The sequence below is a fragment of the Siniperca chuatsi genome, linkage group LG6, assembly GCF_020085105.1.
Source record: "Siniperca chuatsi isolate FFG_IHB_CAS linkage group LG6, ASM2008510v1, whole genome shotgun sequence".
Taxonomy (NCBI): Eukaryota; Metazoa; Chordata; class Actinopteri; order Centrarchiformes; family Sinipercidae; genus Siniperca; species Siniperca chuatsi.
The window spans coordinates 7,259,518-7,274,935 of record NC_058047.1 but is presented as its reverse complement, the minus strand read 5'-3'; the positions used below and the strand labels follow the sequence as shown (position 1 = coordinate 7,274,935).

The 15,418-nt window shown below is 40.9% G+C and overlaps 1 protein-coding gene across 3 annotated transcripts in view; it reads left to right on the top strand.

Moving 5' to 3' along the window:
- syde2 (synapse defective 1, Rho GTPase, homolog 2 (C. elegans)) overlaps positions 1 to 15,418 on the top strand; it is a 48,783-nt gene that overhangs the window by 13,804 nt on the left and 19,561 nt on the right. For all 3 annotated transcript variants that reach the window (XM_044201012.1, XM_044201010.1, XM_044201011.1), the window contains exon 4: positions 8,871 to 10,012. In XM_044201012.1, coding sequence (XP_044056947.1) covers positions 8,871 to 10,012 — 1,142 coding nt within the window. The remainder of the gene's footprint in view (positions 1 to 8,870; positions 10,013 to 15,418) is intronic.

Below are 15,418 nucleotides of genomic sequence, written 5' to 3'. Positions count from 1 at the left end.
CTGTTAACTCAGTTTGTATTGGCTGTAGTATGACTCTGCACTCCTCCTCCACTCACACTGGTTGGGAGGGTTGGAGGATGGTGGGCAGGAGTGAAAAGCCTGCTGTGGGTCCCAAATCTATTTCTTTAGGCCAAAGAAAATCATAATACAACAGTATTACATCATTTTGCACTTTTCATATGACTGAAAAAGTCATTGATTACTTAAAGGGCCATACCAGTTGTTTTGCATGTTTTAGCCTATTAACAACAGCTCGCATATAGTTTACATCACAGCTAACCATTTTGAAAACAATGCAGTTCATCTTTAGGTTTTTTAATGTATTTTCCCACTTTACAGGCAGCCACTGGCTTCCATTCATTTTAGCAAGGTATGAAAACCAGTTAGCAAACTCTTGAAACTGATTTCTGTGATCTGTAACAGTACACATTAAATCTTTTTTATGATTACAAGTAATATTAACATTATTGTAATGTGGCGCAGACGTTTTAAATTCGTCTGGATTTAGACTGTTTTACCATGCAACGATAATACAACTTGATGTTCACTGATATGGATTACACGACTCAAGTAAGTTTCAGAGGCTTTCAGTCTTTTCATTGGCTTTCATGCAGTACAGAAATTGTCATTCATTGGTTTTTAATTTTTCATGAAAGCATGTACCAAAATAGCAGAATATGAAATGCTGTCAAACTGCTACCAAATGCTACTAAACTAAACTTCACTAAACAAATTGGTTGTACACGTTGGTAGTAACATTATTGTTACCGCCACAGCGAGCCATATCTTTACCTCATCTACTGTATGTGTGTTTAGATACCACATCATGGTTGCCTCACCACATTTTTGTAAATGTACTCACGCCTACTAGGGAATAATGGTCTTTGATCCAAGCTAAGTCATTTACTGTGCAACCACAGTGTTGAACTCCACTATTTTAGTCCCATCTTTTGTGTCTTCTATTTCAGATTCTTCATTAAAATGAGCCCATACAGACTCCACTTTATCTGCAGGGCTAAAAATTTGACAGGCCTTTCGTTGATTGAGCACAAATAAGAGCGTCTGCTGAATTAATGAAGCAGTGCAGATGTAGATGACTCTCTGCGACTATAGCTTTCCTCTGTTCGGCTGGCTGGTTCTTTTTCCCTCACCGGATACACTCCAGACTCCTCGTGTGCTGCCTATTGACTGACTTTTTGTCCATCTGAATGCTCTATTTGTATGGAGAATAATGATTGATGGACTTTGGGGGTGGTGAGCATGGTGTGTTCCCAATCTCTTGTTCCCTTTAGCGCCTGTGTGGGGAATTTGACTTGACCAGCGCTCAGAATGGCATCAGAGCTATTTCTGGGGGGTGTTTTGGTCACGCTTGCTGCTGCGTTTGAGAATTGGCCCCAGCTGCTAAAGTTACATGAGAGTTCAAGCCTCTGAGTTGAAACCTGGAATCTAATCTCGGCTCACGATTGCACGGTTTGGTCTGGAGGAAGTCAACAACTCAGAGGAGCAACGTTGTGAGAGCAGCACTTCAAAACCAGAGCAGATTCCTTAGCTTGGCGCTAGATGTGAAGTTCGGGTCACATAGTTTTCTCATGGTTCTTTCTTTCTGGTCTGTTTTTCATTTCATCACCAGAGCAGGTGTAGAAAACTGTTCTGGTCTCTGTTTTGATGAGTAAAGAATATTATCTGGGATCACTAATGCATAATTCTTCCTTAATTGGTCATGCATGTATTGGGGGTAACAATAGTATCTGTAGTTTAGTTGGTAGAGAATCTGATCCTGACCATGTGTTTGATGATAGGTTGTCCAAGAGTGTTTATAACCCCCAAGCACTATTAATTAGGGCTGCAGCTTACAACTATTTTCATTATTGATTGATCTGTTGAATATGTTTTCAATTAAATTGTAAAAAAAATTTAAACATTTTTAAAAAGTACCAAAATGACCACAACAATTTCCCAGAGCCCAAGGTGATGTCTTCATGTGGCCTGTTTTGTACGACCAACAGTCCAAAACCAAAAGATAATACATTTACGTAAAAAGCAGCAAATCCTCACATTTAAGGAGGTGGAACCAGAAAATACAGGGTTTCCCCCAGAAAATTGTTTAGCGGAGGTGATCAGTGTAGTCGGTGGTAAGTTATTACAGTCGTTGATGATACCAATCTCGCCGGTCAGTACAAACTTTAAAGGAGAACCATGTTTACACATCAAAGTCTGTTTACAGGCCTTGGGGAGTTGTACTGCATATGTTAAAACAGTTGTATAAAGCCTTTTGTGGCTCCAGAGGGAGCTGCGCTCAATCTGATAAATTGCCTTAAGTGATGTCACTTGAGTCAGTTTAAAGTTTGAAAATGAAAAAAATCTGGGGGTGTGGAGTTAGAAAGAAGTGAGATTACCAGACCTCTATAGCCTACTCCTCATCTCTGCTCGAGGCTACATTAGCCGCTACTAGCATAACTCACCTGAATCTCCACCTAAGCTGTCGGTGGTCGAGTTGCATTGTGGGTAATGTAGGCACCAGGTTTGGACAGGAAGAAGAATTTGTGGAATAAAAAATCTCAGGTTCTGCTGCATTGATTTTGATCCTTTGTTTAAAAAATCCTTTGTCTAAATAAACTGACTCTCATCACACATCAGCACCTGATTGTGACTGATTAGGCAGTTTCAACTTTTTCCAACTTATAAAAACTAAGTAAAACTAAAAGGTTTTCTTTTTTTCCAACATTGCAAATGCACGGTGTGATCAACCAATCAATCATTTGCTGAGCGGAATCAGAATTTGTTATCACTGTAGTTACTAGAAGGCAATAGCTTTTGCTGTAGGGCTGCACAATTAATTAAAATATTATTGAAATCGCAATATGGCCAAGTATAATATCCAGATTGCAGAATCTGCAATTTTTAAGGTAAAATGTGTGACAAAACAGCATTATAATGAAGTACTGTAGTGCTGCAGAGATGCCCTGGTCTACAAATCTTGTTTTCCAGATGTAAGAAAACACATTTGTTTCGTACAGACCCCAACAAATGTCACATCATCATGATTTTAAGTTTTTTCAGTGAAAATGAAAATTGTGATGCAAAATTATCATTCCCACTAATCGTGAATCATCGCAATCATAATATGTCAAAATAATAGCAATATGATTTTTTCTACCATATTGTGCAGCCCTACTTTGCTGTGTGATGTAGCACCACTGCTCATTTTCTCTGAAGCCTAGTAAGCTTATGTTATATTTCATAAAAATTTCTTCTGAAGATAGCAGAGGTGCTCTTTATTTCAGGCGAGGTGGGGTGCCTCCACTATTAAACGCTGCAGAAACCCTTGAATGTTTGGCAATTATTTCAGATTAATTGTTGTTTCAGCACTATTGTAATTTTATTCCATAAGGTTATCTATAGCGTCTTGCTGCCTCTTTGTGCTATTAACAATATATTCCTCAATCATTCTTTGTGAGCAATTAATTTTTATTGATAAAATTAGATACATTTATTGCAATAAGTAAGTAATTTATTTGCTCTTTCAGTGTAAAATAATTAAATTAATCATTAAATTAAGATTGCATCTCCATTAAATGTTAATTACTGAAAATGTTTTTGATTTGTTTTCAGAAAAAAAGAAAATAAGTCATTTGTCTTGTTGTTTGGGTCGCGACAGTGCAGCGAGGCCGGTGTGGCTGCAGGCTGTCTAGAATTAGCAGCCACTCTGTCAGTTGAGTTACAGCAGAGCAGGAATGCCTGCCGTGGTAGGCGAGCTAGGCTACATGAGGGCTGCTTTGGCAGGGGGCCATGTTGTGCTAGTGAGAAGGCCTGCATGCTTGGATATATTAGCAGGGGTTTTGTAACCATTGTAATGAAACGGCCGGGCTCCCGTGGCCCCTGAAAGGCCTTCCAGCACTGAATGATTTAGAGCCAAAAGGAGAGGAAGCAGTTCAGAGCCTGGTCTCGGTCACCGAGTGAAGAAACTACAGGACAAGTATGCCATTCACCAGTTTATTTACACTCCCCTTATTTGTCAGCACACCCTGGTCTGCTCTGTTTTTACATTTAACACACACATTTGGCAGACATGCTTGTACAGACACACACACACTCAGTGAATACAAGTGGTTTTACAGGGGTAATCAGGGACAGCAGATTATTGTCTCCCTCCAAGGCTTATCATAGTATGCTCAGTGTCTGTCTGTCTCTTTCTCACACACACACAAACGCACACTCTCACATTGTTGTAGCCCAGGCGCCTAATATTGTTTCATTGGAGGACATTTCATATTATCTGACTATTGGCTAGAGTGACAATTTGGCTCATTCTAGAGGTTCATAGAAACAAATATCAGGCGTATTTGATAATGAACAGGTCGTCCCTCACACACACCCTCCTCCTGCACCTGTCTGGTGCCAGCGTTGTGAAAAGCCCTCATCATAAATTCCTGGGCTTTGTTAAGAGGTGTCAGTGGCCGGGTGCCTGAGGAGGGCTGCAGGGTCAGGGAGGGCATGTGTGTCTATGTGTGTTTATGCACGCATATTTACATGCACTCTCTCTTTGTGTCACAGTAATACGGTGAGTGCATGTGCATGTTAAAGTGTTGGGGGTGGACACAGTTACCCGGCTCAAGTGTCACCCAGAGAAATGACCTTTTGCCCTTTGACCCAGGAACATGGCCCTGGAGGGTTGGGTGTCAAACCATCGCCCCTGAACCTCAACTAGTGAGGTGTCACGTTACTCCTGGCTGCTGCCACAAGGCCAAAGCCCACAGAGGACTCAGCTGCATGTGTGTGTGTGTAAAGCCACAGTCATTAACCACACAACTGTCATTAACTTTATCAGAGGCAGATCTGCCTTCCAGGGCTAGTGGATGTTGCCCCAGTTCATGATGATCATTAAATAAATGGGACAGCAGCAGTACAGTGATGGAAGTTGCATTGGTTCTCACTCTTGAATGCTCTTACATGTGAGATGAGAGTATTTGAGAGTATGAGATGGTCAAGTAAATGGGCATTGATGTTGGTCATAATTACTAATCGTCGTGCATCTGCATTATTATAGGTATCACATGTATGGCTTGGCAGGACCATGAGGAGATATTCGCTGAATTTGACAAAAAAATGTGTATTGGATTAGAATCGCATACCCCACTGTTAAGTATTGAAAAGTGTGCCAATTTATCTTTTATTTTATGTACCAAACGTTGGTATAGAATGCTTGGTTGTATTCCTATGCTTGTTTGCATATTCTTTGCTCAGATAATGTCTTATCTAAATCAGGGAACTTTTTAAGTTTTTATTTTAAGACTGATGCAATAGGCAATTTGGCATATTTTGTGAAATGACGGCAAAAAGTAAAAACATGTTTATATTCCCCAAACTAAGAAATTAAAAAAAGTATTGTTTTGGTAGTGAAACTCAAGTACTATATTGGCACTGATATTAAACAATATCCAATGATAATCACAACATGGCAAATATGTGCAAAATCACATAAATGAGAATAAAATGTATGTTCAATGCATGAACGGTGTTCCTCTGTTATGCATTGTCAAAACTCTTAATTTGTGTAAATCCAAAACTTCCCAAACTTCTTTTTTCAATTTTTGATTATAATTTGCTCTGAGTCATTAATTTGGACCACAGAATGCTAGAGGATCATGTCAACATGACACAATTGCACTGAACGCTGGCCTTGACATGTAGTGTTTTCACATTAATAAATTATTACCAGTTTAAACTAGAGACAGGAGTGTAATTACTGTAAATGAACAATGGCATCCTCTGTGGTTACTTAATGCTTCATTAAATGTGATGTTGTCTTATGTGTACCGAATGTGTAATTACTATTGAACACTATAAACAGCAGTTCCAATCCATTACAGTTTTGTAGGTAATTGTATTCTACTTATGTCTGCATTTCATTCTCATTTGTACTGTAATTTAATACTCATTACAATATGTAGAGAAATTAAGATTAGTGAAGGAGTGTCACTCCTGAAAGTCTTGTTTCAGACCTGAGCAGGGCTCTCTGTATGCCAGACCCCTCCCCAGATGTTGTTTGGTAAGTTTGCACGTCCAGTGCTCTCCACCCATGTTCTCCCTTCTCAGAGCGCCTCTGTGTCTATTATTGGCAGGAAGCCGTGACAGGGCAGACTACTCAGCCAGGGGGGAAAGGAGGCTAAACATGGTTTGGTGAGGAATGTGAGAGAACAGCCATGTTCATTTGTACATTCACCAGCCAGCTTGCCAGCCTTCCAGTCGACCATCCAGACCTCTGAGTGCCTGGACAAGGGGCGCCTTTGTCCCCCATCTGCCGGCTACACCCTGCCCTGCTCCTGCCCCCCATCTTACCCTTCTCTCCATCCTGTTGCACCTCCTCTGCCTCCCTCTTTTCACTTGTGGGCCCTCGCCCCAGAATAGCACAGCAGGTCCCCTCTGAAAATAGAGCTGGTGATGTTGGCAGGGTCAAGCTCTCTCTCTCTTCTTTCTACTTTGTATCCTCTCTCTCTGTTCTCTCTCTCTCTGTTCTCTCTCTCTCTCTCTCTCTCTCTCTCTCTCTCTCTCTCTCTCTCTCTCTCTCTCTCCCTTACAAAATCAGTCTTTTGTTTCAGAGGTTTATTCAGAGAAAGTAATTAGCTGATAAAAACAACAAAAGCTTTTATATTTGAAGTGGGAATTCAAAATCAATAAAAGTTCACATCAGCCCCTAGACTTAGTGTCTTGTTTAATATCTAGGCCAGGTCTAAAAGCACTCCTCAAAGGGCCTACAGAAGCTAAATTTGTTGTGCCGAGTCATGGGGTCCAGACTTAATCTCCCATGGATCCATGCAGCGAGGTATTCCCTCTAAAGTGTAAAAAAAGGCAGGTTAGCCACAGAGGAAATCTTATTAAAAGAGTGCTGAATGTAGAAAATATCTGTTTTTCTGTTTGAAACAGGCTCAAGCTTCCCGTTGGGCAAATAGCAGGATACCCATAATTTGACAAATTCTGCTTTAATCACTCAAATCGGGCTGGCTCTGTACCAATTCTTTCTCTTCCTTTGCCAGATAGATTATTTGAACGTGGAAAATGACTGAAAGGATTGTATCTATGTCAGCGATGGAGCTCTTACCACATACCCAGGGCAGTAACTGTGTACAAGGTGCTTTGGTACATAGTTATTGTTGTCATTATGGCAGTTACAGTCAGCACATTCTAATGGATGGAGGTTGCATGGACAGCGAACAAAAGAAAATATCCATACATATTAACAGTGATATTACCATTTAGACATACAAGATGTACATATTATTGATGTACAGAACAGTGACAGTATTTTTTGATCGGATCTTAAACCTGCATCAACTGATTTGAGGGAAGCAAGATGTGAACGCAACACTGACAACCTTTTAAGTTGAAAAAACTTGTTAGCAAACAGTTGTCCATTTACACAGCCAGCTGATGAGTAACATTAGCATTCACATGGAATTGGAGTGTTTCTGTCCACCTGATGAATTTTAGTCCAATATTCATTCTTCTTTTAGCTCCGTTTTTGTCTCCACCAACTCCGAGGGGAAATATTTGACTCTTTAGCTGCTAAATGCTCCACTATGTCCACAGATTTGCTAACATTAACTGTTTTCTGTTTGGTGTTAGGCAGGAAAAAAGCACTATAAACTTACTATTTGCTACAGTGGGTTTATAGAGTTTTTGTGCTGAAAACAACTGCCTGCTGCGGCCAAAAATTATGCTTATAGCGGTGAAAGTGAACCAAAACAGTAAAGTTGCGAAACAATGAGCTGAAAGACACTAAAGAGCTGAGGGGAACTGCAGCGTCTGCTAGTAATTCTCTGTGGGTTTGCCACTACGAGTGACACATTTCATATTACACAGGTCACTTGATTCATTGTTGATATAAAATTATTGATTACAGCAGCTTTATAAGATTAATAGCCACAGAAAAGCTCTTGTTGGGTAAGTGACATGTTGAAGAAACGACATGGATAAAACTTATAGCCACAGCTCAGTCCTGTAGACTAAACAATGGCTGTCACTCCTACATAGAACTCTAGACCCTGAAATTTCATGTTGTAGACATCTAGTTAGGCGAGAGCTGCCTACAAGGTTCAATTCAAATGGATATTTTTTAACTTGAATAATGACTGAGTAACTCAAGCTCAGCCCTGAAGCAGTTGGTGTCTCTAGACAAACATTTCCCAACCACAGTTTTTCCTGGAGCTGCAGCTAAAGACATTCCACTTCAATTTCCCTGGTGTTTGATTGATTGAAGCCCACTTTAAGCAAAGGGGCCTCATGGAAACTCTTTGTGAACAATTTAATTTTTGATATCGGCGCCATTTCAGCAACCTTTATCTTTTAAGCTATTATCTAAATCACTGTCTAGGTTTACATATAGGCTGTAACTGTATTATATAGTGCTCAAGTGTTTATGAAGCGTTGCCTGCTGAATGTATCTCTGTCAGTGGATTACTGGGTTGCGTGTAAACCTAATCACTTGATGATGTGCCATGAAGGTGTAGTGCTTTTCTGAGAGGCTGTAAATTATTGCTTATGCACACTTTCCCTTTGGTTTTAGTCTTCTCTTTCCTGTCTGTCTTCACTGGACATCTGAACAGTTACGTGTAATAATGGGAGTGAGGTGGATTGTCTAGTGAAACCAGCAATTACAGTGACTTTATGAACTTGTGGTACCCATGGTGGTACCCATTTGTTCTTGAGAGTAATCCAAAAATTGCTTACTAAATATTTTTCTTGCCAAAGAATTTGGCAGTAAAAATGTTTAAACTTTCCACAAAGTCTCAATCAAAGAAAAATCTAAATTCAAAATGCGTCAGTCTCCCCTTTTAATCAGTTTTTCTCTTGCCCTGTTATTTCCCTTGTAGATGGTCCTGACCTGCCCAATGCCGTCAGCTCCCCTCCCTCCAGCCCAAACCCGGCCAAGAAGAGCAGCTCCATCAATTGGTCCTTTCCAGACAAGATTAAATCCCCGCGCACTGTAAGGAAGATCTCTATGAAGATGAAGAAGCTTCCGGAGCTTAGCCGGAAGCTCAGCGTCAAGGGGACTCCGAGTAGCAGTAACAGCAACAACGGCAACGGAAGCAGTCAGTTAGAGCCCAGAGCCCATTCTCCCCGAAACAACGGGAGTGGGTCAGAGGCTGTCCCCCATTCCCCAGGCCCTCCCAGATTAGCTGCATCTGGGGGTGGGCAGGCCAGCCGTAACGTGATCTCACGCTACCACCTGGACAGCAGCGTGTCCACACAGCACAGCTTCAGCAAGAAGAAAAGTAACGGCAGCTCGAAGTCCGCCAGTAAAGGTGGCTACCTCAGTGATGGTGACTCACCTGAGCTGGTGGCCAAATCTGGGAAGCACGGCTCTGCAGAGGGGAAGGGAGGAAAAGGCAAGGAGGTAGAAGGAGGAGGTGGAAGCTCCAAACTCAATGGCACGGAGCTGGACATTGATGCTTTCCGCCATTACAGCTTCACAGAGCAGCCCAAGTGCAGCCAGTACATCTCCGGACTGATGAGCCTGCACTTTTATGGTGCTGAGGACCTCAAACCTCCACGCGTTGACTCTCGAGACGTATATTGCGCCATCCAAGTGGACTCAGTTAATAAAGCACGAACCGCTCTCCTCACATGCCGAACTACCTTCCTAGATATGGACCACACCTTCAACATTGAGCTGGAGAACGCCCAGCACCTGAAGCTGGTGGTGTTCAGCTGGGAGCCGACGCCGAGACGCAACCGTGTCTGCTGCCACGGTACGGTGGTTCTGCCTGCGCTCTTCCGGGTGACGCGGTGCCACCAGCTGGCGGTGAAGCTGGAGCCTCGGGGGTTGATCTACGTCAAGCTGAGCCTGATGGAGCAGTGGCAGAACTCGCTGGATGGTGGGCCAGATGGAGACAGGGAGCCCCAGGTGTTTGGTGTGGAGGCGTGGCGGGTTGTGGAGAGGGAGAGCACGGGACTGATGGTGCCGCTGCTTATAAGCAAGTGCATCAATGAGATCGAAAAGAGAGGCTGCCAGGTGAGTCAAGTCAACCAGGTGACACTGTGGCAAGCTGTGTTTTTGCTGGTGATGATTAGTGCTGCAGCTTTTATTTCCCTCGTGGATTTATCTGTCTATTTTTGATTCATCGATGAATTGTTTAAACTATAAAATATGAGAAAGTAGTGACAAATTTACAGAGCCTACAGTAATGTCTTCAAATTGTTTTTTTAACAGTCCAAAACCCAACCATATTCAGTTTACATTGATATAAAACAGAAAAGCAACAAACCCTCACATTTGAGATTCAGCAAACATGGAATTTTTTGAATTTTTGCTTTACAAAGAACTTGAATGATTTGTTATCTTTCACTCGTTTATTTTTCACTCAAACCGATGAATTGACAAGTAATTCCAGCACTTAGGGCTTTTCATTATTATTTAATTTGCCGATTGTTTTCTCGATTAATTGTTTTATCTGTAAAATTATAGAGAATAGTGGAATAATTAATTTTAATTATTTCCCAGTGCTTAAAGTGATGTCTTCAAATGTCTTGTTTTATCTGGCCAGCAGTCCAAAACCCAAAGATATTAAATTTACAATGAAATAAAACAGGAAAAGGAGAAAATCCAAACATTTGCAACACTAGAACCAATTGGCATTTTTGCTTGAAAAACAATTGAAATGATTAATTGATTATAAGAGAAGTTGCCGATTCATTTAATAATCATTTCAGGTCTGTATGATGTAAATATATATTTGAGGACACATATATACACAGTACATGTGGATGGACGCCAGTCAATTCCTATTCTGTTAATTGAAAAAGGATGGGGATTCATTTGAAAAGAAGGCTGGTAGGATACAATTATATAATGCATTTTTGTATGAGGGTGATAGAATAGGGAGAGAAAATAATCCCACATTCATAGCATCCTTTTAGCTCAGTGTGCCGTGAGACGGGTGCTCGCCCTGCAGCCAGTTATAATACTGGATGACTGGCATGAACAGAATGGAGAGAAGAGATGTACCGCACTTCATGATGTCTCTGAGCCTTCCTGGGGCGACTGGCTCTATTATTCAGAGAGGAGAAAGACTCAGAGTTAAGAGACTGACGTGGTGGTGATGATGGTGGAGTGGAGTGTTCCCCTGGATTATGTGATCATCTCTTGTTTGGCGCCCCCTCCAAATCTCTTGTTCTCTTTGAAGCCCAGAGAGAGGCGGCGGAGTTTCTCCTAATTAGAGCTGAGACAGCGGCAGTAAAAGTGTCTGGCCACTGTTACTGACTGATCGCTCTAGGGGGGCATGCCAGGGGCAGCGGGTGCCTGGGGCCAACAGGCAAACATTAGGCCTCTCCAAGGAGCCTGTCTGTCAAATCAGACCCCGCCCTTGGCCACTTGTGCAGCATGACGGGCTTCTAGCAGGAGTAGTAACAACAAACCTGATATTAATTTGTTTGATTTCATGATTTCAAAGGTCGCAAATTATTTGCTGATTTCAAATCAAAAGTTTGGATTCATTACATTTTATTCTTGTTAGTAGATAATGAGCCTGTGTATCATAGTTGGTAGTGCGTAAGACCAACTAGGGTACCAACTAGTGATTGTTTTCATCATCCATCATCTGTCTATTATTTATTCGATTATTTATTTAGTTGATTGAACATTTTATATTAAAATGTCAGAAAATAGTGAAAATCTTCAACTTTCTTGTTTTGTCTTTCTTGTCTTTTGTCTTGTCTTTTGAATTATTTAAATTTTATTTTATTAATATGTGGATCATTTTTTCAATTATTCGATTAATCTGTCGTTAGAATCTGTCGTCAAAATGCTATGAAAAATGTCCATCACCTGTCCCCAGAGCCCAATGTGACCTCTTCAAATTGCCTGTTTTGTCCGTGGTTCAAAACCCAAAGTTATTACCTTTACAATAATATATGCTGGAGAAAAACATCAAATTCTCACATTTGAGAAGCTGGAACCAGAGAATGTTTGGCATTTTTGGTCGATAAATGATGAACTGATTATCAAAATTGTCTTTGAGAAATAGATCGATGAATCGACTTATCATTTCAACACTATATAAGAGCCTTAAGTGCAGTGTTTTCACTTTTAGCCCCGCAATGAATAAAGGGAACTTGCAGGCCTCTTGCAAAAAATAGTACGAGTACCTGCAGTTCGGTTCAGGTTTACCAGCATTTCCCCTTGAGAATTTTTATAAGTTTCATCAAATCTACATTGCATAAATGTAATGAAAGACCTTTCAAATTCAAGTTGAAAAGAAGGAAAGACACCAGTTGTGGAAGTACAAGCGTTTTCAGGGAAACACATATACACTTGGTTGTCTTATTTTTGCATGTTGTACATATGTTGTACAATACACTTCCCAGATGTTAGGCTGCTGGTGGCCTTTGCCTTCTCAGGTCACTAATCTCTGACTTTGACTCTGGAGACTCTGTCTAGACTGTACTGTGGCCAGACTCACCTGACTGCTCTCTTCAATGCCAACTATAGCTCTCACTTAACCACTAGTTTTCTGTCTGTTAGCCAGATTTCTTCTGTTTATGTAATTCACTCTGCTTGATCTTGCCATATTGTGATTCCTATCTGATGTTTCTGTCTCTCCTTATCTGCCTCTGTTTCTCCTTCCATCTTTGTTTTTGACACTGTTTGTCTCCTGTCCCTCACAGTGTTTCTTCTAATCACTACCACCCCCCTTTATGCGGCTGTCTTTCAGTACAGAGATGCAGAGTAGACTTTGCACAGGGTATCAGTCTGAGATCAATTGTAAGGTTGCAGGCAGACAGGGGGTTAGGACTGGGTTGACACCAGATGCCAGAGGAATTTTCAGGTTATGTCACCAAAGCCAGACGTGTAGTGGTGTGCCCTTACAAATGATTATGTGGATGTTTGATGGAGACTGTCTTTCAGAGTCTCTTAGAAATGTCCTAAGGGCTTCTCCAAGCTTTTAAGACGCTGGATGATTGTGGGTGTTTTGAAAAGACTGCAGACAATGTCTGTGTCAGAGACTGGAGTTATGTATGTGAGCACTCTGTACCCATCAGTAACACACATATTACCATACATGACAGTAAAAGATGCACACAGATGTTATGACATGTTATGAATGGCTATAAAGATGCACCATTTTAGACAGAACAGACTTATTAGCATTGCGTTGGTAAAGGTTTAGGTTTTGACTTAACACAGATGTGACTTCCAGACTAAAGCCCTTTCAGACATTGAATCAGTAACGGTAGCTTCATCTGTAATAATTATGGCTTATGGGCTTTATTATGTAAATGATCCGTAATGGAATGGTTCTGTAATTGAAGATTTCTTGAAGAGTTTTCTCACAGGCTACATCACTGATGGCTAGCCATTCCAGCCATGATTTGTATGTCAGGTAACATTAAATGACTTGCCCACGGACATTCAGCTTACTTTCTAGTTTGCCAAAATATGCTGTTGTTGTGATATTAACTATATTAGCAGAAGAGTTGTGAGTATCGCTGTCTGAAAGTCAAATGCACTTTTCTTTCTTTCCTTTCTATCCCAGACCACCACCCCCCCCAAAGCAAACAAACAAACAAAACAACTGATCCCATCACTGGTTCTACAGTCCCTGAGCATCCACATTCCTGTCGAGGGAACTCGTTTGGTTTCGTGGTCATTGTGTCTGCCTTATTCTGCATATAGGTCCTGGCTGGCGCTGCCTGTTGTGTTGCCCAGCAGCCACAGTGCATAAGTGCATAAGTGTTTTGCTAACAGCTGTTCTCCGCCTGCGCTCGGCTCTCCCCTGAAGAGAGACTCTTTTTTTTCTGAATGGACTTGTTGTTCATTGTGCCCAGTGACTTCTGTTTACTCTCACACAAAGGCAAATCCCTGCCTAATCTGTCCTCCTCTCTCCCTCTCGTGTGAGGTTTAGAAAACACTGCTCAACTCGACGAGGAGAGCTCACAGTTGGTCTGGTGGGGAGACATTATAGTGTTCCTATGCTGGAGCCCGGAACGGCCAGCAGTGTGTGTGTACAAATGTGTGTATTTGTGTTTGTGTGGAACCAGACCTGACCCGCCATTCACAGCCCACTGACTTAACACGTTACCAGGGCAACCACACCAGTTGGTCTGCTATGCCACATACCAGACAGACACATGTAGGAGAAATTATTTTATGCCTGTTGCCAGGCCTAATCCCAACATAACAAGGAGACCACTGGTGCAAAGTTTCAAATCAAATGTCAACGTCTCAAGGTGATTTTTAAGAGTTCCTTTAGGTCACAGGCTTAGGTAAAGAAACATTGATGGTTTATTGCGTAGGCTTCCATTTTTAATGCTGAGCTGTCATCTGGGATTTTAGGAGAGCTCAGTGTTTATCTATTCAGTCATAAGGATGTGACACTTTTATCACACCTCTGAGTGTAGTTTGGCCAAACACAGACCACATTTTCCTTTGTTCACTTTCAAATAAGCCAAGTGATGAAACTATGCTCACAGATGTATTGAAAATGATGCTACATGCTACTTTTTCAGAAGTTTTTAATGCACAGCGGTGTTTTAAAGTCAGTCTATATATCTTTTGAAAGAAAAAATAACCAAATCTTCCTCTTACAATTGAAAAGTACAGTTCATAAGCAATAAAATGCACAGTAGCTGATTTCAGTCTACTCAGGAATTTTACCGCTACAGCCTTACTTGACTTAATGTTTGCAAACTTTAGACATGTAACTGACATTATTGAGTCAGTCTGCTGACTTGATGACTCTTTTTAATACTGTTAGCATTGCTTTTAGCACTTATCATTATCCTGTAACTTCAGCAAATGTTAGTCTTGCTTTAAAGTCTATAAATAACGCAATTTTCTTCTTACAAATGAAAAGTTCAATTCAAAAGCAACAAAATGTACTTTTGCTCTATTCAATACACTCAAGGTTTTGCCGCTACAGATGGGCTAGTATTACCATTAGCCTATGTTGGCTAATGTTAGCTACTATTAGCAACATATTGCTGTATAAGTGACATTACTGAGTCATGTAAGTACTTTTGACTCTTCTCTACTTGTGCCACTGTTACATTGCATGTTAGATACATATTTCAGAGGTTTTATCACTTTTGTCCAGCAAGAGTTATATAGTCTCACTTTAAACAAACATGCTATAACAGTGTTCAGTCTGTCTCTGTTGAGAAGAGCCAGCTGGTGGTCAGTCAAGTCAAGTTGAGTTTCATTTGTGTAAGGTCTTTACAATCTGTACAACATGCGTCTCCATCTATCGTTAAACTCTTGATTTGGATAGGAAAACCCAGACATAAAACAAAAATCTGAAAAATAATGAGAGAATTTTCATGAAGAGCAACAGAGGATACACATACATTCATAAGGTGCAGTATATGCAGAGTAGACAGAAGTAGCAGTAGCAGAATACAATATAGAGAAACAGAATTACAA